The 19,521-nt window shown below is 46.7% G+C and overlaps 1 protein-coding gene across 1 annotated transcript in view; it reads left to right on the top strand.

The window, feature by feature from the left end:
- Positions 1 to 258: 258 nt before the first annotated feature.
- The window catches only part of LOC119453855 (unconventional myosin-Vb), a 149,295-nt gene continuing 130,032 nt past the window's right edge, over positions 259 to 19,521 (top strand). The window contains exon 1 of the mRNA XM_037715902.2: positions 259 to 891. Coding sequence (XP_037571830.2) covers positions 801 to 891 — 91 coding nt within the window. The 5' untranslated portion in view covers positions 259 to 800. The remainder of the gene's footprint in view (positions 892 to 19,521) is intronic.

The following is a 19,521-nucleotide window of genomic DNA, read 5'->3' as shown; positions in this document are numbered from 1 at the left end:
CGGCGGCACTGCTTTTCTGGGCGTTTGCTTCTTGCCCAGAGGGGGCCCAGCAGCAGCGAGCGAGGGCGAAGGAGCCGTCCTGCAAGTTCGGCTAGCGACGACCGGCCTCCCGGCTAGACAGGGGCCGCCGCCAGCGCAGCACTCGCCCTCCTCCCGATCAGCGAGCGAGCAAGCTGTGCTGCTCGCGGCAACTTGAGAGCACGACTGCCGCGGCAGCCTCCGTCGGCCCCCAAAGAAAAAAAACGAGTCTCGTCGGGCGTGCGTTTCTGGCTCCCTGGATTTGTTCTTCGGGCTCGTCGAACGTGCGCAGCAGCCAGTGCCGCGCGTGAATGAGTTCTTCTCCCCAGCTCGACGGGGAGCATGCCGTCGTCCGAACCCGACTCAGGTCCGGACTCGGCGCTCCCGCCCGGAGATCGTGGCCGTCGACCGGTGCTCGGCGAGGGCTGCGCGGCTTCTGATTTGAGCGCGACCGCTCTCCGCCGCGATACCCTCCGTTTCGGCCGGTGCTTGCGGCTCGCGCCGTCTCCTTTGTCTTCTTCGGCTTCGAACCGGAGCCCGCGTGGATTTGGCGTTCATCGTGGCGTCGAAGACGTGAGGTGCCGTCCGTCGCCACTCTGCTCCCGCTGGCCCGAGGAGTCCGTTGTTGCGCCGCGTTCTGTGCCAGCAGTGCTCGGTGTGGTGGCCTCGGCAACGGCCGGTGTCTGTGTCGGTTCGCGCGCTTCTCGCTTGCGGCAGCGACGCTGGTCGCACCCTGACGAGGCGGCAGCTCGGCGGCGGTGCTCATCCGGCCGCCCGTCGTCATGGCAACGCTAGGCTTGTCCAAGGTGTTCATACTGGACAAGTACTTCGCCGAGTTGCAGAAGTTTTGGGAGACGGAGCGCAAACTGCAGGGTGAGTTTTTTTTTTTTTTTTTTTCAGTATCCCTCCTGCCCGGCCTGTCCCAGTTTTGTGTGGCTGCCCGCGTGAAACCTGTCCGCGCATGCATCGACGCGCGTTTCTTCTCGCTTCAAAATGCGCACAGTGCGGGGCTTTTCCTTTCTAACGATGGCGGGTGCATAACGGAAGCGTGGGGTTTTATACTAAACACAAAGCGCCTCTTGCTGCCATTAAACATTGAACGAATATGTATGCGGCTGCAGTCAAAAGAATCCATGTATTCATTGATCTGCTAGAAGAGGGTCGATGTTGAGCGCACAAATTCGATGTACGAAATAGGGATTTAGGTGCAGAAAACAATCGCTTGTGCTAACTGTACGCAACCCTTTCGCGCTTGCACAGTTTACGTCAGTATTAAATTGCCCGGTGAAGGCAGCTGTCACAACTCCTTTTTAGCAAATAAAAATTGTGCTTGTCTCATCACGAGTGCAAGTCATGCAAGTCGAGCCGCAAGAAGTCTGTTAGTGAATATTCATGTGTTGAAAGCCACTGATCGTGATTATTCACGTGTGTTTCACGATAGTGTTGGACAGTAAATAAATTGCCGAAATCAACAAATTGCAACACGCTCAAAGTGGGCAGGGCATTGTCACTGTGCGAATACAAAATTGCCCCGGGGCTTGTCTCCAAGCTGTGAGAAGCAGACCCTGGTTCATGAAGTAAATGTATATATATAATCATTATCGAAGAATCTGTCTTTGTGGAATGTCGAAGACATTTATTATGGGGTCTTTGGCAGCTCATGAAAGAACGGTCACAGCGTAATAGAGTAACCACCGTTAGTGTTCATTTATCCCGTATATACCAGTTAACGTGGGCTGTATTTCTCAAAAATGGGTTTTCCGCAGCCACTGTGACATGGCACTATGAGTGAAGCTCCTATGATCGCCGCTGCCTGATCGCGGCCCATGTTCACAAAACATTTTAGAATCGTTCTTGTTTCTTTTCTTGCATTTTAGACGCCCTACTTACCATAGTGACAAGCGTATTAAGGACAGTATCGCATGGCGAAGCCCAATCCCGGCCAATTTTCACCTAAGAGAATGTTTATGAATACGGACGCTGATTTCAAAATATACATCCTTGTACAGCTCCTAGCTTCGAGTATGCAACAGCAAACTAGTGCCGACGATTGTAGCGCCCCCGCAAGATGTCACGTGCATTCTTGGCATGCATATATATATATATACATACACGGTGACTTATCAGCATGCGCCCACGAACACTTGTACTTCCTTAACTGCCAGGAAACATAAATTCTTTTGTATGGGAATTTACACCTTATGTCATCGTATTTTGAGTAATCGTTGCTTCTGTCATTTTCATCACTTTGAGCACCATCATCATGTCCAAGAATTACCATGGCAAATAGCCGGTGCAACTTAGGCACCAAAACCTCCTTCAATCCAGCTAATAATAAAAAAAAATAACACGCGGTACCTTTCCATCATGTCAGTGCAGGCGAAGTTTCCTTTTTTTTCTGTTCTGAGTGAAGCTGCGCATTGTAACTCACGTGGACGTAGTAGTGTGACATTTACACCTGCGTTCACGCGTTTTTACGTATATATGAGGTTTGCGAATCGTGACTCTCTCGAAAGATAAACTCACCCTGCGGTGTTTGTATAAACAAGGACATTTGCTGTATCCACGACAGATGCGAGAGCTTCGTCACACGAAATACTTCCAATGGTAATAGGGAACACATCTATGTACTCGAAGTGTCCAACTGCACATTCTTTTTTTTTTCTTTTTTTTTTCTTTTCTCTTTTTTTTTTTAATTTGCGACCTCCCAACGCCGCAATTTCCTCTCTTGCAGATTAGTATTTATGGATATTTGTTGTCGCTTTAGAAAGTCTCCTAAAGTAATTTACGGAAGGGGATTGCTCTTGGATATTTATCGCACTAAAGAGGCAAAATACATTATTTGTAACAGACATTACCGCACGGCCTACACCCTCACTTGACAGTTTCGCGGGCTCGAGCTGTTTTACGGAGGAAAAAAATGAAACAAAAAATTAATCACGCAGACGCATTGGAGGCATTGTGTTACTACGCCACAGTGGTAACTTCAATGTTAAAGTCGTAACCAACCTGTTGCAGTTTTTCCTGGTTCTTCGTGGAACTTCCCTAGTCGAAACGTTATTCGGTAACGAAGTTTGTGACAACATCGCACATTGGCACATGCCATAAAAAAAGATTCAAGGAAAGAATGGAACCAACGAAGCAAACTAATTTATTTAAAGTTGCCTGTGGCAGATAGCCCCATTCTAGTTAATGAGCTGGTCTAGTCGAAGAGGTGGACATTACATGCACAAAAAATTGAAATGCATAATCGACTAACCAACAAAAATCACTTAAGTTTCTAACTAATTACCTGACGGCCCATATTGCAATATACAATATGTAGCCGTGGAGTTAGCAAGGCGGATCCACTTGGAACGAATTCTCGGGATGACACCAGTTTCGAGATATTAATTCCCGAACTTTGCGGAGAAATGCATTGGCGTTCCAGTTAATTTTGTGCTTCAATGCCTAAAGCGACGTTTCGTTAAGAAACTAACTGGAACACCAATGCATTTCTCCGCAAAGTTTGGGAATTAATATCTCGAAACTGGTGTCATCCCGAGAATTCGTTCCAAGTGGATCCGCCCTGCGAACTCCACGGCTACAATTTGTAAATTGCAATATGGGCCATCAGGTAATTCGTTAAAAACTAATTAGTGATTTTTTGTTAGTTATTAGATTATGCATTTCAATTTCTTGTCCAAGTAATGTCCGCCTCTTCGAGTAGCTCCAGCTCATGAACTAGAATTGTGCTATCTGCCACAGGCAACCTTTAAGAATTTTTGAAAGTGTTTGCTGAAACACCCTGTATATATATATATATATATATATATATATATATATATATATATATATATATATAGGAAAATCAGGAGCACAACTTCGCGGTTATCTTAGGTTTATGATTTACCCAACAGTTTCGGTCGGTGGACCGACCTTTTTCAAGGGGTACAGGAAATTCTCGCAACAGTCTTTTAATATCTTCAGGTAGAGAAAGAAGGCGACAAAAATTTCCTAAATACGCTTGGCCCATTGAAAAATACAGTTACTATATATATATATGAGTGTCCCTGTTAACGTTAGCCAAGCCGTTCAAAGAAAAAAATGTAGCAAACACGGTGCCAGGTACAATTTTATCATCTACGACATAAGACCTACACTGTAGATTTTATAATCGTATCTTGCACCGTGATTTCTTTTTTTTTTTTTTTGAGCGACTTGGCTAAAGCTAGGTTCATCATACGGTATGTATAGTCCCTCGAATAAGTATAGGCCCGACTGGGAGGCCGAATGATGCGACCGTAGGCATCAACTTTGCCTTGAAGAAACTGACCCTATATTTCCAGTCATAGCAAGCATCGAAACCGCGCAATGCCTTGCACCTATCGCCACATTTTACGCGGCCGGTGACTCAAGACAACTACGGTCGAGTAGAAACACAACAAAAGCGGCCGTGTCCACGCAATCTGCCCGCCATAGAGCTACGTAAGGTGCCACTCGTGCTGATGCCAAATGAGTCATGGCGGCGGTTCGTAAGGTGTAACGACCTGTTGAGCCACGATGCTCTGTTTTAAGGCAAGCGACCGTCACGGGCAGTTTCTCGTGCTTCTCGACTATCCGAAAATTTGCACAAACTGCGCCTACGTTTATCGAGCAGCCAAGTATCGACACCCTTGCTTGCCTGCTCCGCGCTGTCGGCGATTCAGCTTCCTTTAACCGGCGAAAAATAACCGCGAAATGGCGCAACGTGTTCCAATATCTTCCATATCCAGTAGTGTTCAGACTATACTAAACCGGAGGGTTTCAACCTTTACCATCCGATTTACTTCCATTATTCCACACTGTTCCATTATTCCAAGCTGTTAGGGTTGGAAATGTTGGGATGCATCTATAGATATTTCATAATCAGTTTACTGATGACAAAAACGGGAATAATTAATGATAAGTGTACACGGAGGAGGTCCCATAGTTAGAAACTGAAATGGGACCTCCTATGCATGATGACAACAATTATTAATACAAACAACAATGGCAACCTGTGAAACTTACGATAATAAAAGCTTTAAGGAGACAAGGCATAAATGAAAAGAAAAGCAGCAGTTGAATGCATTAAACAATAACAACGTTGCATATTAGTCAATAATAGGGAAAACTACGAAGAGAACTTCTTCAAAAATTAAAAGAAAGAAATGGAAAATTAACTTTGATTCTAAATTAGTCTCGAATGGCGGACTTTGAAGTCACTGACATTATCAGTACGTCATGAGACTAAGCAACATTAGCTGGCCTTGTATACAACGCCATGAAACCTAGCAATAGGACTAGGTTTCATTGTATGCAACACCATCAAACCTAGCAATGGGACTAGGTTTCATTGTATACAACACCATCAAACCTAGCAATGGGACTAGGTTTCATTGTATACAACACCATCAAACCTAGCAATAGGACTAGGTTTCATTGTATACAACACCATTAATCCTAGCAATGAGACTAGGTTTCATTGTATGCAACACCATCAAACCTAGCAATGGGACTAGGTTTCGTTGTATGCAACACCATCAAACCTAGCCATGGGAATAGGTTTCATTGTATACAACACCGTCAAACCTAGCAATGGGACTAGATTTCATTGTATACAACACCATCAAACCTAGCAATAAACTAGGTTTCATTGTATACAACACCATCAAACTTAGCAATGGGACTAGGTTTAATTATTTTGCTCGTAACTTAAGTGAGCAAGAGTGCTCTGCGCGCTTCTTCCGGTTGTGCTGACGCGTGGCAGCAGCAGCGACCGCACGAACGCAGCGAGCCAGTGCGTGTAATGACGTCATGGCGTATCCGATGTAGTACCGAGGGTACTGAAATCGAAACTGGTTCGTAGAAACAAATATTGGGGTAAATTGTATATGCCGCTCCGACGCATGCTAGTATTTTCCTAGAGGTTAGAGGGTTCTAGCCTGCAGTTAACACAGCAAATTACAAGTATAAAATTACAGGTGTATAGCGCAAATGACGCTGTTGAAGAGAGGCCCGGGCGAATGTCCTATTCACACATTAGGGATATTTTTCAGAGTGATCAAAAAATATGTTTCTTTTTCTCTTTCTCATTTTATTTATCTCTCTACATGCAGTTTTCAGAATTGTGATGTTTTTATTGCATTGTTACAAATTTGTGAACTGGAGGCTTTTTTTACTTGAAATTTTCCATTTTGCGGTGATTTTTTGTAAAAAACATACAGTGGCCTATATCATACACCCTTTCTCGAAATTTGTTACATTCGACCATTTTTTTTTGTGCAAATATCACCTTAACTTGTTCCGTGAATACCGAGAAAAACGATTTCCTTGTTGTCATGTATCGGGATAGGAGATCACGATTTTCTTCCCGCGTAACGCAGATTGGCTGTCTTGCTTAAAATGTCTTTTGGTCAGCAGATGACGAAATCACGTGTTAAATTGCCCTTCATTCCCTCGAACAAATGTGCAGCTTCGACTAGCTACAGCTGTAATTCACATTTATCCGAAGGAATTAGTTTGTCATAGCTGAGTGGCTCGATAGCTCAGTGGTACGTTATCGCATTTTGCTGATGAAGACGAGGTCCTGGGATGGAATCCCGACCGTCGCTGCCGCATTGCTATGCGGGCGCCAAGCGCAGGTGTACTTACACTTTTGTGGTGACAATTGTGGCGGAATTCGTCACTGCCCGTCGCCCTCATATCCTATGTGTGGCCTTGTGACGCTGTGAAATTAGGTTTGCCGCAAACGCATCTTTAATTAACTTGTACGTTCTTGAAACACATTGTTCTGGCATGTCTTGTTGCCAATATCTTGTTTCAGTGCCTCCCTCCCACCCCACTCAACCCGCGTTTGTCGAGACGCCCTGAATTCTGCTGTATTTGGTGATAACTTTGTGCCTAGAGAACCCGGCAAATAATAGAAAGCATGTTTACTGCCTTCGTAAACGTAAGTTCCGGATTTCCAATATCCGAGCATGAGTGTTCTAGAAGGGACTGTCAGACGGCGCGAACGCACGACGAGTACTGCTGTCTAATTTGGAACTTATCGAATGTCTAAGTTGTCCAGCACTCGGGGACGGTTTGTTAGCTCGCTCAAGAGCGACTTCTCCTCCGAGTCTCAAGAAAGGCAGACGCCCTTTTCTATATGGGCGACTACTGCCTGCAGCTCAGATAGCCCCGCCCAAAAAGAAAAGGTCATCGCGCGCCCAACAGAGGCTATCTGTGTGTAGCGCAAGGCCCTTTGAACAGCTTGTGTCTTCAGAGGCTGCAAGCTCAGGGTTTCATTGCGCGGAGAGCCTGGCATATTCCTTGAAAAGCAACTCGGTGATATTCCTTCAGCTGGGCCGTTATAAGTCCACGTGTCGGATCTGACGGGGCCGACAGCCTTAGAAAATGCAACCTTCGCAAACAGCCCTCCGATTCCGCCCAAGAGTAAACTTCGAAAGCGCGGAAGCTCAGGTCGCCATAGAGCGAGGGAAGTTCACAGATTTAGCATTGTAGGGACATGTACGCACATTGGAGCACAAACATTCTGAACTTTCCGGATAAATCAAATTCCGCAAAGATTTCACCGGGTAGTCGTCGGACCTTGTGTGATTTAGCCAAAACGGACATCTATAGCTGTAAACGTGCTCGTCACCGTTCACTGAGCTCGACGTTGCTCTTGTCCATTTATATGCATCTTGTGCTGTGAAGTTCTATCTTTGTTTTTGTTTGTTTTCTTTTTCGTACCCGCTGACAGTGTAATTGGCGTGAAAACAGGAACATTTATGATGAACTCTCTTGAAGTGCAAATATAGAGACAGTAGCCTAGGACACGCGGATAAAACTGGACAATTAAACGCTTCACTCGCAACTGTAAGTTCTTATTCTAGCAGAAAAAAAAAGAAAGAACTTCAAGAATCTTCAACATGAACATCAACCAACTACATCCCGAGTCGCCATTTTGAAAGCAACGTCTGTTGTAGCTTATTCGGCCGTGTTATTAATTTGCTGGTCTCCTTGGGTCATTCCTGCGATTGTCGTATATAGAGCACAGGGGACCATTCTCATTGGACAAGACCTTGGGACCATGATCTCGCATACCACAGATTCAGAAGGCCACCAAAACGCTGCCGCAATTCCTGAACGCAGAGAATTTTCATTACACCGGAGACTCCAGTGCACATCAGCTGTTCACTTTACCTCCTCCCCTCGACCTTTAGCTCCCGTTTCCCCTTCCACAAAGCAGGGTAGCTAACCGGGCGTCGTTCTGGTTACCTTCCCTGCCTTTTCGTTCGTTCTGGTTACCCTCGCGTCTCTTTCTCAGAGGATCGCCACAAATGAAGACAAGCAGAAAAGCGGCCTCGATGGTGAATTAAGCCGCAGCTGTTATTGTGTGTTACATCAGAAGTCCCCCCTCGACTGGAATACAAATTGGAGCGATTCCGCGGCGCTCCTCACGAAGGGTCGATTCGTCTCGCACAAATAACGAGGGGCGGCCAAACGGTTTAGCACCTAGGCTCTAACCGCTCCGTCCTACACTCACGATATGCACTGTGCTCGGCATCCGCATTCCCAGTGCGCTGCCACAAAGGCCGATCGGTGATGCTTGACGCCTCTCGCCTGGCTGCGTGCATCGATGAACATGAGAGCCATTCGCGGCCACCGTGGCCACTTCGAGCAGGTTCTTTTTTTTTTTTTTTTAACGCGGCTTGCTGTGCACGGAGCGCGTCAACAATTGCCTGATTGAATGCTGGGACGCAATCAGGCCCGCGGCCGTTCTGCTTTCGTGCCTTCATTATTATCCACGATTTTTGTAGGCAGCTCCCGTTCGCTTACACTTTAGTGTCTCTATTCTATTATCTCGTTCTTTTCCGGCTTCATGGCGGAGTGAAGAGGGCCGCGCGCGCGCACGAAACGTATTTCTTAAACTCGAGCGAATAATACGAAGCAGTTTGCCACTAATTGCTCTGGCACGTTTCGTTCGTCGAAGGAAGAGAAGACACAGGCGCGCTCGGAGTGAAGAACGTAAAAAGTACCGAAACTCGGCCGCTCCTCGCGTTCCCTCCGAACGGCAAGGAACGGTGAGCCTAAAAAGCAAACGGGCACCGACATCTTCACTGCGACCTGCGATGCCTTGTGCCAACGAAAAACTTTCTGCGCTTATGTGGTGCTGCGCCTGCATCTTCTTTTTTTCTGGGCTTTTACGTGCTAACACCTTCCTGATTGTGAGGCACGCCGTAGTGGAGGGCTACGGATTAATTTTGACCACCTAAGGTTCTTTAACGTGCACTACAACGCAAGCACACGGCAGTTTTTGCATGTCGCCTTCATCGAAATGCGGCCTCCGCGGCCGGGATTCCATCCCGCGACCTCGTGCTCAGCAGCGCAACGCCTTAGATAACTGAGCCTCCGGGGCGGGTGTGCTGCGCCTGCAGCCTGTCTAATGGACTCATACCGACGAAGCGGCTTTCCACCTCCCTTACATGGTACTGATACTTTATTTCGATAGCAATTATGAGGCCACTCCAGGCGCATTTTTTGCCGTCGCCGTCGCCGTGAGGTTCCGTACAAACTCCAAGGGCGATAACGTCGTCCCTGCACGTCGTATGCTGCATGTGAGAGTGAAAGCGTGCGAGGGGAGCCGATGATCGCGGCTCAATCTCGTGCACGCAAGGGAGGAAAGCGGGAAGGAAGCGCGCCGTCTTCCGTCGCGCGCTAGGTTGCGGAGGGAAGGGAGGGGGGAGGGAGAGTTGTACTCCCGCAGCAACTGCGTATTCCGCGGTCGCGCGCACCATATCTTGAAAGCAATCTGCGTTTAGGGCAGAGTCTAGGCGCTTAGACGGCTCATACCTTTGTGTGTGCTGCGTTCCCGGCGCTCAGTTTGCGTTGAAGCGATAGACAGCACGAAGGTCACTTCGCTCGCTACTGCTATCGCGCTTGCTCACGGCAGCATTTTCACAGCGAGTGTCAGCGGTCATCGAGTTCGATGTGTTCATGTTTGCCTGTGCGCGCTAAAACCATGCTTGGTAATTTAGTTAGTGAGCGAAAGTTTGCAAGTTTATACGGTCGATAAAGCTACTATATAGCTGTATATTAATTTGCTATAGCAATCGATGCTTCGACTTTCGGGCAAAACTGCGACATTTTTGTAAGTATTCGTCTTGCGACAATTTCAGGTTGCCGTGATGTCACGAATTTGTCTATGTTCCAGATTGTCAGGGTCAAGTTATTTGTTTATCGATAAAGGAGGAGTACATTGCATTTTACAAGAGCCAAAGACACTGCCTAGCAGGTTTCTTGTTGTTTTCCTGCGCCAGAAACGGCTTAAATAGAAGAAAACATTTTGAAATTTATGACGCCCCACTGCTGTATCGTCGTTTTATTTACGCGCGAAATAAATGAAACCGGAAGTTTCACCTTAATTTTCTCTGCTACTAATCACCTTTTTCCGCCAAATGAATGAAAATATAATTTTTAAAGAGGAATTTATTTACACTGAACGAATTATCCTTTTTTTTTTATAAGCATAGAGTCTCATCTTGACTCATGGTAAAACAATCCGCACCGCTGGACACTTCATTGAATCCGCTAGCTATTTATGTTTCTATCCATGAGGCCTACCTAAGTGTTTGCATTGAAGTATGTGATTCTATTCGTGCGAGAATGTTATGTATTCTTGCACACCTAGCTATAAAGGACATGAGCACTTCTATTTTTTTATGTTTAGAAATTCAGACGCACACGGCAGGAAATGCCAAATAGACATCATCCGTCTCTCCACCGCACGTTTCGCAGCCAAAACATCAAGAAAATTTCCAGCCACAAATACGTATGCTCGTTATTGTCACCATACTTCATCAGGGAACTGCACACAGGGAGCGTACCAAATTGAAATATAATAAAATATGTACGCTGAGTTGGGCACCATTGCAAGTTTTCTTTAAGGTATCGAAGAATTTAAAAAAATACCTATATGCAAACCTCTACTGGAGTATGGTTTGTCACCTTTGATTTCTCTCCAGCCGTGCGGTACAGGTCTCCGTATACATCTGCACAAGAACGCGCCATTCATTTGGAACTTCTTGTCTACAGCAAGGAGTGCGGCATTCATTTTGCTATCATTAACGGTATGTGCTAACGTAGCTGCAGCGTTGATCTGAAGGGGCCCGTGTAGCCCTTTCGCTCATGTGACGTGTATACATGACATGAAAGCATCCGCTTCGAAGACGACGGCGTTGGGAGCAGATAGAACATGTATTCTTTGTTCTTGCAACGCGCTTACGTCGTTCGTGGTAAACTCGCATTAGAGCGGTGCTATGCAGTCGTGCAAAAACGTTCTGACGTGGTTACCTTGGAATTTGTACTGGCGCTTCTGAATATTCTCTACATTTTCTTTTTTGAACAGCATACCGTCCGATCAGCGACACAAACTATTTATAAAGTCAATTAGCATGGCCCCTCATCATTGGTAAAGCATCTCGAGCGCGCAATGCGTTACACCTGGCCAGGACGAAGGAGCTTCCAATGATGAAGTGACAGGCGGGTTGGGTGGAAGCAAATAAACCGTTGTATCTGTGAGAGTTGGTTTGTAGAGCCACTTTAACTAATTAGCTAAGTGAACTGCAAATGTTTTCGAAGTAGCTCGAGACAATGAGGAAAATGATTTTCGCCTGATCAATGCCATCGACCTTGGACGTACGATTTTTTAATTAAGTTTCTCCTTTTACGTTGAACGCCCAGTAAACGTTTGCCTTCGGCGTCGCCGACACAGGACATGGCTACAACGCGATAGCCTCCAAGACCACGCCTCTTACACCCGAGATGGCTCGTCACCCTTCCTCGCTCCATTATCCACTTCAGCGTCCCTTTCTTTCTTTCAACAGTGCGGAGCCCGCCACGTGGGGGCGTTGGATGTATACACATAGCGGCTCGATTCTCGCCGCCAGTTCGCGCTACATCGCTCGTGCGTGACACGCGCACACAGCGGGGAAGCGAGGTACACGACGCGGCGTGTGTGTCTCTCTCGGAGCGAGAGGTTGCGTAACGAGGCGTCGCGTATAAATAGCGCCCCGCTGCCCGGCGGCAAAGCCGCAGCTGGCTCCCTATAGCGGCCGGCGGGCATTTGTCCGCCGGCCGTACAGCGGCCGATGATCTCAGCCGGTAATCACTGCCGCGAGTGGCCGCGCCGCGCTTGATCGACCACTGCGGCGTCGATTAACAGAGCCGTCGTACCGCGCTACTCCGATCCTCCAAGGAGCAACATCGAGGGAAACGAAAAGGCACACGCTCTATCCCGCGCACATATTCCGGGACCTCCTCTCCACTGGACAGACGCACTCACTTCTACTGAGTTAAAAAAATAGCTTCAAATATGCGACGCCTAGTACAGGAATGGCATGAACAAGAAGCTACTCTACCACCTCCACCACACTCCCCAACACGCGAGGCAGCTGCCACTTGGCGCCAAACCCAAACGCATTGTCTACCCACACAACGCATTCGGCACTGCATAGCTGGAAAAAACGGCTCCCCCTAATGTACATCATGCGGCGGAAACCCCCAATACACCACACACACTCTGGGACTGCCCGGAAAGTCAACACGCATTTCAATCTACACTTAGGACACTACCGAAAAGACCACGCGCACTTGAGGAGTGGCTGGCTCAACCAACACCACCTAATGTGACCGCGCCAAAACGAAGCTTAATTACAACGGCGCTTGGGCTCGCCGCACCACAAGAAACGGACCGAGCCCAATCAAGAGTCGACGACACCAACGTCGCACCTTCACCCCCGTTTCCGGCAGCCTCTCACCACCACCGTAACTACGCCCAGTAGCGCCGGACAGGGGCCGGATTGAAATAAATGTTTCTCTCTCGCTCTCTCCAAGGAACGGCGCACAAGCGGACAGAGGACCGCTAGAATCGACGGACGGAAGCGCGGGATTCCAACTTAGGTGTTTATTAGGGACGCACACACCGCAGAATCATACACATCCTCGCGTTTGCACGCGTGATCACCAGTCGAAGTACTTCGCTTCCAAGCTGCAAAACTGAACAAGAACAGAGCAGTCAACGCGAGCGACACTTTAATTCGATGATCACGTGTGCGAGTATATATATATATATATATATATATATATATATATATATATATATATATATATATATATATATATAGTGTCCCGCGCTTGTGACAATATAGCCCGGTAACGCACCTTGCTCAGATCCACCGATGACGACTCTCGATGCAAGCCGTATGAGACGCCCTTTTACCAACGCATAGCCGTCCTCGTCTGCGCAGAAGCGGAGGTATTCCCTACCTTCCACATGCAACACGAACGGGGCTACGAATGATGCTGCTGTCTCATTGCTGGTTAGAGGAGTGCATGCACACATGTTATATCGCAGCTGCAGGTGCTCTACCATACAATTATCGCACGTAAAAGGATCACACATGACAAGTATGAAGTTTGGCAGACAAAGCAAGCCCAGGCGTGTTTGTTTAGATTCTCTTTCAGCGCCGGTCTAATTTCAAGCGTGGCGGATTCGTATTTAACAAAGACGGTTCTGGCGTAGCCGCCTACGTGCATACTACAGCTCGCCCGCTATCAAGCCAGTTTTCATATGTCAGTGCACGCAAGAATAATACGGACTAAACGTTCTATCACCCAATGGTGTAAATCAATTTGTCGCCAGACGAGCACCCTTAGGAAGTTAAGAAGTACCCTTATTTGATTAACACCGTAAAGGAAGAGTGTTTGGCTGAAGTAGAAGCGAAATGAAAGAAAAATGTTGCCCTCAGCGCGTTATGCTTTCCACTGTTTACGAGCTGTGTATTAGCATTACTACACAAACCGCATGAAATGACAAACAATTCATCGGTACGGATTCAAAGGTACGAAAGAAATGCATGGAGATAGATTCGAACCCAGGAACTTAACCACAGTACCACAACAGACACCCTAACCACAGTACCACACGGGAGCCATCTTTCAGCTCTTCAAATATTAGTATCTACATGTAGAAATTGTCCAGAAACTCCAACCGTTTCATTTCATGAGAAACCTTGCACAAGGTCACATCTTGTATCGAAGAAAATGCGTTCGTTATGCTTGAAACCTAGCGAACGTTCTTATAACTGCAGAGACATATTTCAGCGGTAGCGAACCTTTCGTGTCTGAGAGTATTCATTATTTCCTTAGGGTGTTAGTTTTTTATTGTGTTTTGATTTTTACGAACGCATCCTTACTATAATCTGTTTTGAAGCAAAACGGGTGTAATGAAGGGTATAAAGTGAGAAAACACCTTTTTTAGACCCTCAAGGGTGTTAAATTGTTTAGTCTGTAGTCAACCTTACCGCCGGCCTCCGCGTGGCTACTCTGCATACACTTCTCACCATCCTTTCTTCGACGAACAGCCAACATCGCTTACGTGCTCGTGACGTCACTGCGTCGACACCTCACAGCGTGCGTTCGCGCTAAGTGCATTTCGGCATAGCTTGTGAGGTTTGTAGTGCGTAAACGTGAACTTCGCGTGACCATAAAATTGGAACATATGCGGGGCCTCAACATCGTATGAGATTAGATGTTGAATGGACATGGTCACAATTGTACCCATCGCGCTTAGTTTAGCATTTCAGTAAACGCTTCACATAGGTATGTGCGTTATCCGATCTGCCTGCGCTGCGTAGGGCGCGGCAGTTCTTTTCAATGGAGCACTCTCAAGGCTCGCCTTCTATCTTCCCTAAGTGACGCTGCTGTTACAGTCCTGGCCTTCTGAGACTGGTGACATTCTTGACAGCCCACCGCATATTGATTCGTTCTCCTCTGCTAGAATGGTTCATCACACGTCCAAGTTTAAGCCCACTATGTCCCATATATCTAGTAGAGGTTTTCGATTTAGCTCTTCTGACTTGAATTTTCCTGTTTTGATTACATTTCCTCGTGATAGTACGCAGGCTGCGCAAATACGCTATTTGGTTGCTGCTAGCCGTTACCTTGTTGTCATATCACAGCTGCATGCGCAAGCAACCTTTTGCGGCTCTATTTATCCATCCTTTTATAGCCGCTAACTGGTAGCCACTGATAGTGCTGCGACAGATCGAAATTTTTCTAACACCAACCTTCTATCACATATTGTCGTGTCTCGTTCGGTTAGACCGCACGACTACATGCAGTTTTATCTTTTCACTGCCCGCAATAAAACTTCCCGCTCGAAGATCAATCAAACAGAAAAAACTGTCTAGTATACATGATATATTTATTATTATTATTATTTTTTACTGCAACTTGCTCGTCAATGTTTCTCACGAAAAATGTCCATAGGGTTCAGTGACTGGGTGTTGCGCTATCCTTTTCACAGTGTTACTCGCAGCGGCGTTGCACAATTACGCTAATGATATTCTTAAATTTTCGTGGTGTACTTAAATAGTACCAATATTCGGCAAACTGTGGGTTTACAAGCTACAGTAAGGGAGGTGCTATAGCAGTGAATATTAGGTAGTTTCTGTTGTTTTGTTTTGTGGAAATGGGCCCAATCATATAAAACCTAATGAGCATAAAATTGCCAACTATTGTCACGCATAAGTGAATCAAATCGCTGATTCTTGTATCTGCCGCCTTCTCGTTATAGTGGCCGCCACTTCCAGTAACAAAGCCACGGCGACAAGTAAGCTGACAAGTTTTTCCCACTTTTTTTCCTGCATCCTTTCAGCAAAGGAGACCACGTGTCCTTTCATGCGCTGTCTCCTATGCGTATTGGTTGTTTGCGCCGGTAACCTTACGTCTCGATAAACTGTGTATCGGTTAGTCCGCGAATAAGCATCGGAGCTAATCCAGGAATTACAGTGCTCAGATCATTGAGGTAAAAGCTGTGTTGGGGTAGGGCGTTCCAGCTATCACGGGTATTGACTGTTACTTTCCCTGGGGTAACCTATGAACTTTCCCAAAGCGTTGCACATCGCTCGGAGTTGCTCGGCAATTGTCCCGGGTTTCTTTCCTTCGGCTAAATTATTAGACGCATCTGATTGGATTTCATAAACAGAGGACAAACGAGGGAAGCCTCAGTGCGGAGCAGACGTTTCGACAAGGGCTCTTGTCTTCGTCATAAAAATCTCGGCTCCGGATTGGGTCTTCTTATTTTCAAATAAAGCCTCACCTTAAATGAATCCTGTTGTATTTTGTTTGGGCTCCAATAAGTGTTATTCGTCGTTGCTGAAATTTACAAAGTGAACTATCTGTTTCAGCCTTCCGTGTATGAACAAAAAATTACCTTTCTTTTTTCTTCATATACGAGTTTTCCCTGTAGTGTTTTGCAGCACCAGGGCGAAGTTAAGCAATTCACGAGGTTCTGCTCAAAGTAAGCGTAAAGAGAGCAAAGAAAGGAAATGAAGTTATTAACAAGCCGCAGAACATCACAAAGGCTAGGGGAAATAATCCGTCATAAAATACATAAACACAAAATGCCACTGTAGGAAACATAACTTTGGCCAGTATACTCACAAAAAAGGAAGTGTCATGTAGTCACATGTCACACGCCATATAGTATATGCTATGTAGTATAGCATATATAGAACATGCCATGTAATGATAAGATATACATGCCATATCATACCGACTAGTCTGGGTCTTTACGTTCACTCTCTTTCATAATTATAGTGTGCAATATGACTGGCCTTCTCAAGCATTTTTAGAGCAACGAGTGCGTGATTTTGATATGGTCTGTGTAAATTTGTTGAGAAGCTGCTTTGCTGTTAGTGCGGCATCGCCAGCGTTGGGCCAACGTTGTCCGATGCTGAACGTACGTTTTACTACGTTGGCCCCGTACGGGCCCTTCTTCCGGCGCTACGATAACTTTGGCGCACTATCGTGCCAAATGTTGTTTCTTTTTTGTACTTTGATCAAAAGATCAAAAAAACGTGCCAAACCACTAGAGATTTTCTCAAGATTTTGCAGTACCCGGCCGTTATTTCTCAAAGCAATATAGCAGCCCAATCACAGCACCCTTTAGCATTATACTTAGCGCTATACTGTAGGCTGCCACGCGCGTCTGCCCGTGATTGTACAGTTTGAGCGTGTCAGCCCGTCACCCGGCTTTGTTTTTTTCTTCTAGAGCAAAACAGGCTTGTTGCATATAAATCTGCTCCTGTGCCCGTCTCTGTACTGACCGTATGTTTTGCCGCACTGCTCTTGTTTTACGCGTCGACCTTGCCCTAATTTCGTGGGTATCGCGTCCCACGCAACATCCGTGCAAGACTGCGTTTCTCGCTGCCGACACTGCAAATACGCAAAGTAGTCCGTAAGGCACCGCCGTGCGGTTGGCCCTGTTCGCATATCACTTCGCTTGTCATCTTGCTCGTGTGCAGCAGCGTGCTAGGACCACGCAAGCCCTCGCCAGTTCTCATTTAAAAGCGCATCTTCTCTTTCTAATTAGCAGGTATTATTCGTGCTCTTCATCAACATCAGTTTGTCGTGACTTATCAACCCTTAAGCGCCCCTTGTGTGGTATACCGTAATAGCTTTTGATTGGATGCATGGATGAGACTGTGGGTCAGTCCTGGAACGGTGCTTGCTCCCACGGAGCCCTATTACACGCGTGCTGGTGCAGAAGCTGCGAGCACGAGTGCGCGCGCTTTGCAGTACACGTTTCCCACCGGTATCGGCGGAGTCGAATTCTTCGCTGACGCGACCAGTTGGCGCCTCCGTGTTTGATACGCAATGTCGGACGTAGTGTACATGGACGTAGTTCGGTCTCCTTGCACGTACTGCAAAAGCTCCCTGTAGGTCCAATATAGGTCTGCGTAAGTTTCTTGCGGGAGAGCTGGTGGCTGCCTCTTTCGATCGATTTGACAGCCACCACGAGTTCTGTGTTGTGGTGACACTTAATAGCATGGAAGCAACTCTAATTTATGGAATACGATCAGCATCATCTTGGACTCTTGCATCGGGTGCTCAAATTTGAGCGAGCTATCTTTTCGTTATAAAGAGAATGCAAGGAAATTGGCTACGCTGAACACATAATTTGGGTCTGCCGGCCAGCTTCAATCTCTAAACGAATACTTTGCTTGACAACTTCTACACGCAATGCCCGTTTCAGTGTCTGCAGTGTTGCCTGGAGGACTAAGGATAGCACGAAAGGCGGTTTCCCGCATTCTACTCACATACCTACTCAACAATGAACTGATGGACACGAGGTAACATGTTTCTAAACAGCTGAGGAGACGCAGAAGGGGGAGACATTGCCGACTCAGGTTTCCAGACTGACTCCACCTGTAGGAACACCAAACCAACCAACGTATCAGCCTTTTGGTCCCTTTTAAATTTTATGGCAGCCGGGTTCTTGGAGGAGAATAACTTTTGAATTGAACGAGCAAAAGGCTGAACATGAGGGAAAACTGTTGGCCACAACGAAGATTGGCTCGACGAAGCCGCTTGGATAAGAGACGTTATCTATTCGAAACGTTGTATTGGGGGCTGACTAATCGTGATAATATAAATAATGGCAACGAGCACGTCCCCGGTCTCTCTGCAACCACAAAGCGTCGATTTAAATAATTGAGTGAATGAAAACCTTACAGCAGTGAAGCAGGGCCGGATTGAAGCAATCACCATATTCCAATTATCTTCCTCCTCGCGCTCATGCAGGCAGTGATCCGACCGGTGGTACGTCTACAATATGAACTGCATCAGGCAATTATGAGTTGCGGATTGCAAGAAGGAAATGTAGAATCGAGCAAACGGAAACCTTGCATTGAACGTCGCCCATATCACTTGCAAATTCGAAGCATACAGACGAAGCAAGAACCGTCAATTAAAGATGGCTTCGAACATTATCAGAGTAGTCACTTTCCAACAAGGAAAAAAGAAATTCCTCCATTGTAAGCTCGTCCCCCACCGTTGTGCTCTCCTTTAGTTTCAGATTGCTTTAATTGCCATAATTCCTATTTTTTTTTCTTTTTTTATCGTTTGCTCTATTTTAAAAAGTGGAAAGTCAGGCACAGGAAGCTATATAGTGTAAGCATCTACTGGCATCTTTAGATGGATTAAGGGGTAAAAAAGAGGAGAAAAGGGGGGGGGGGGGGGGAGGGCAGGTGGAGACGAGATATAAAACAAAAGAAACGAAAATGTCCGACATTGTTCTTGACGCTGCGTAGTAGTTACGAAAATCGGCGTATTTATGCACATCTTCGACCACACCGACAGCACGCTCTGCTGCAGAAGACGACGCAAATGCCAACGGAATCTTCGGATTCGTGCACCGTGGAGGTCGCTTGCCGTCTCGCTCATATTTCGGTTTTGGACTCCCCGGCGCACTTTGACGCCGCACGAATGCCACTAGCTGTCGGCAGGGCCTCTCGCGATGCCCATATGAAGTCCGTCTTTGTGCGAGTGTCCCGCGGCTAAGATAAAACAAAAAAAGAAAGACGCGAGGAGCGAACAGGTGCGCGCGGCGCTCAATGACTCTCTGGGTGACCGGCAATGTAGCAGTGGCAACGCGACCGCCGGTGTCAG

This window comes from Dermacentor silvarum, chromosome 5, assembly GCF_013339745.2.
Source record: "Dermacentor silvarum isolate Dsil-2018 chromosome 5, BIME_Dsil_1.4, whole genome shotgun sequence".
Classification (NCBI taxonomy): Eukaryota; Metazoa; Arthropoda; class Arachnida; order Ixodida; family Ixodidae; genus Dermacentor; species Dermacentor silvarum.
Note: the sequence above shows the minus strand (reverse complement) of the source record. Positions and strands in the feature narration are given on the sequence as shown.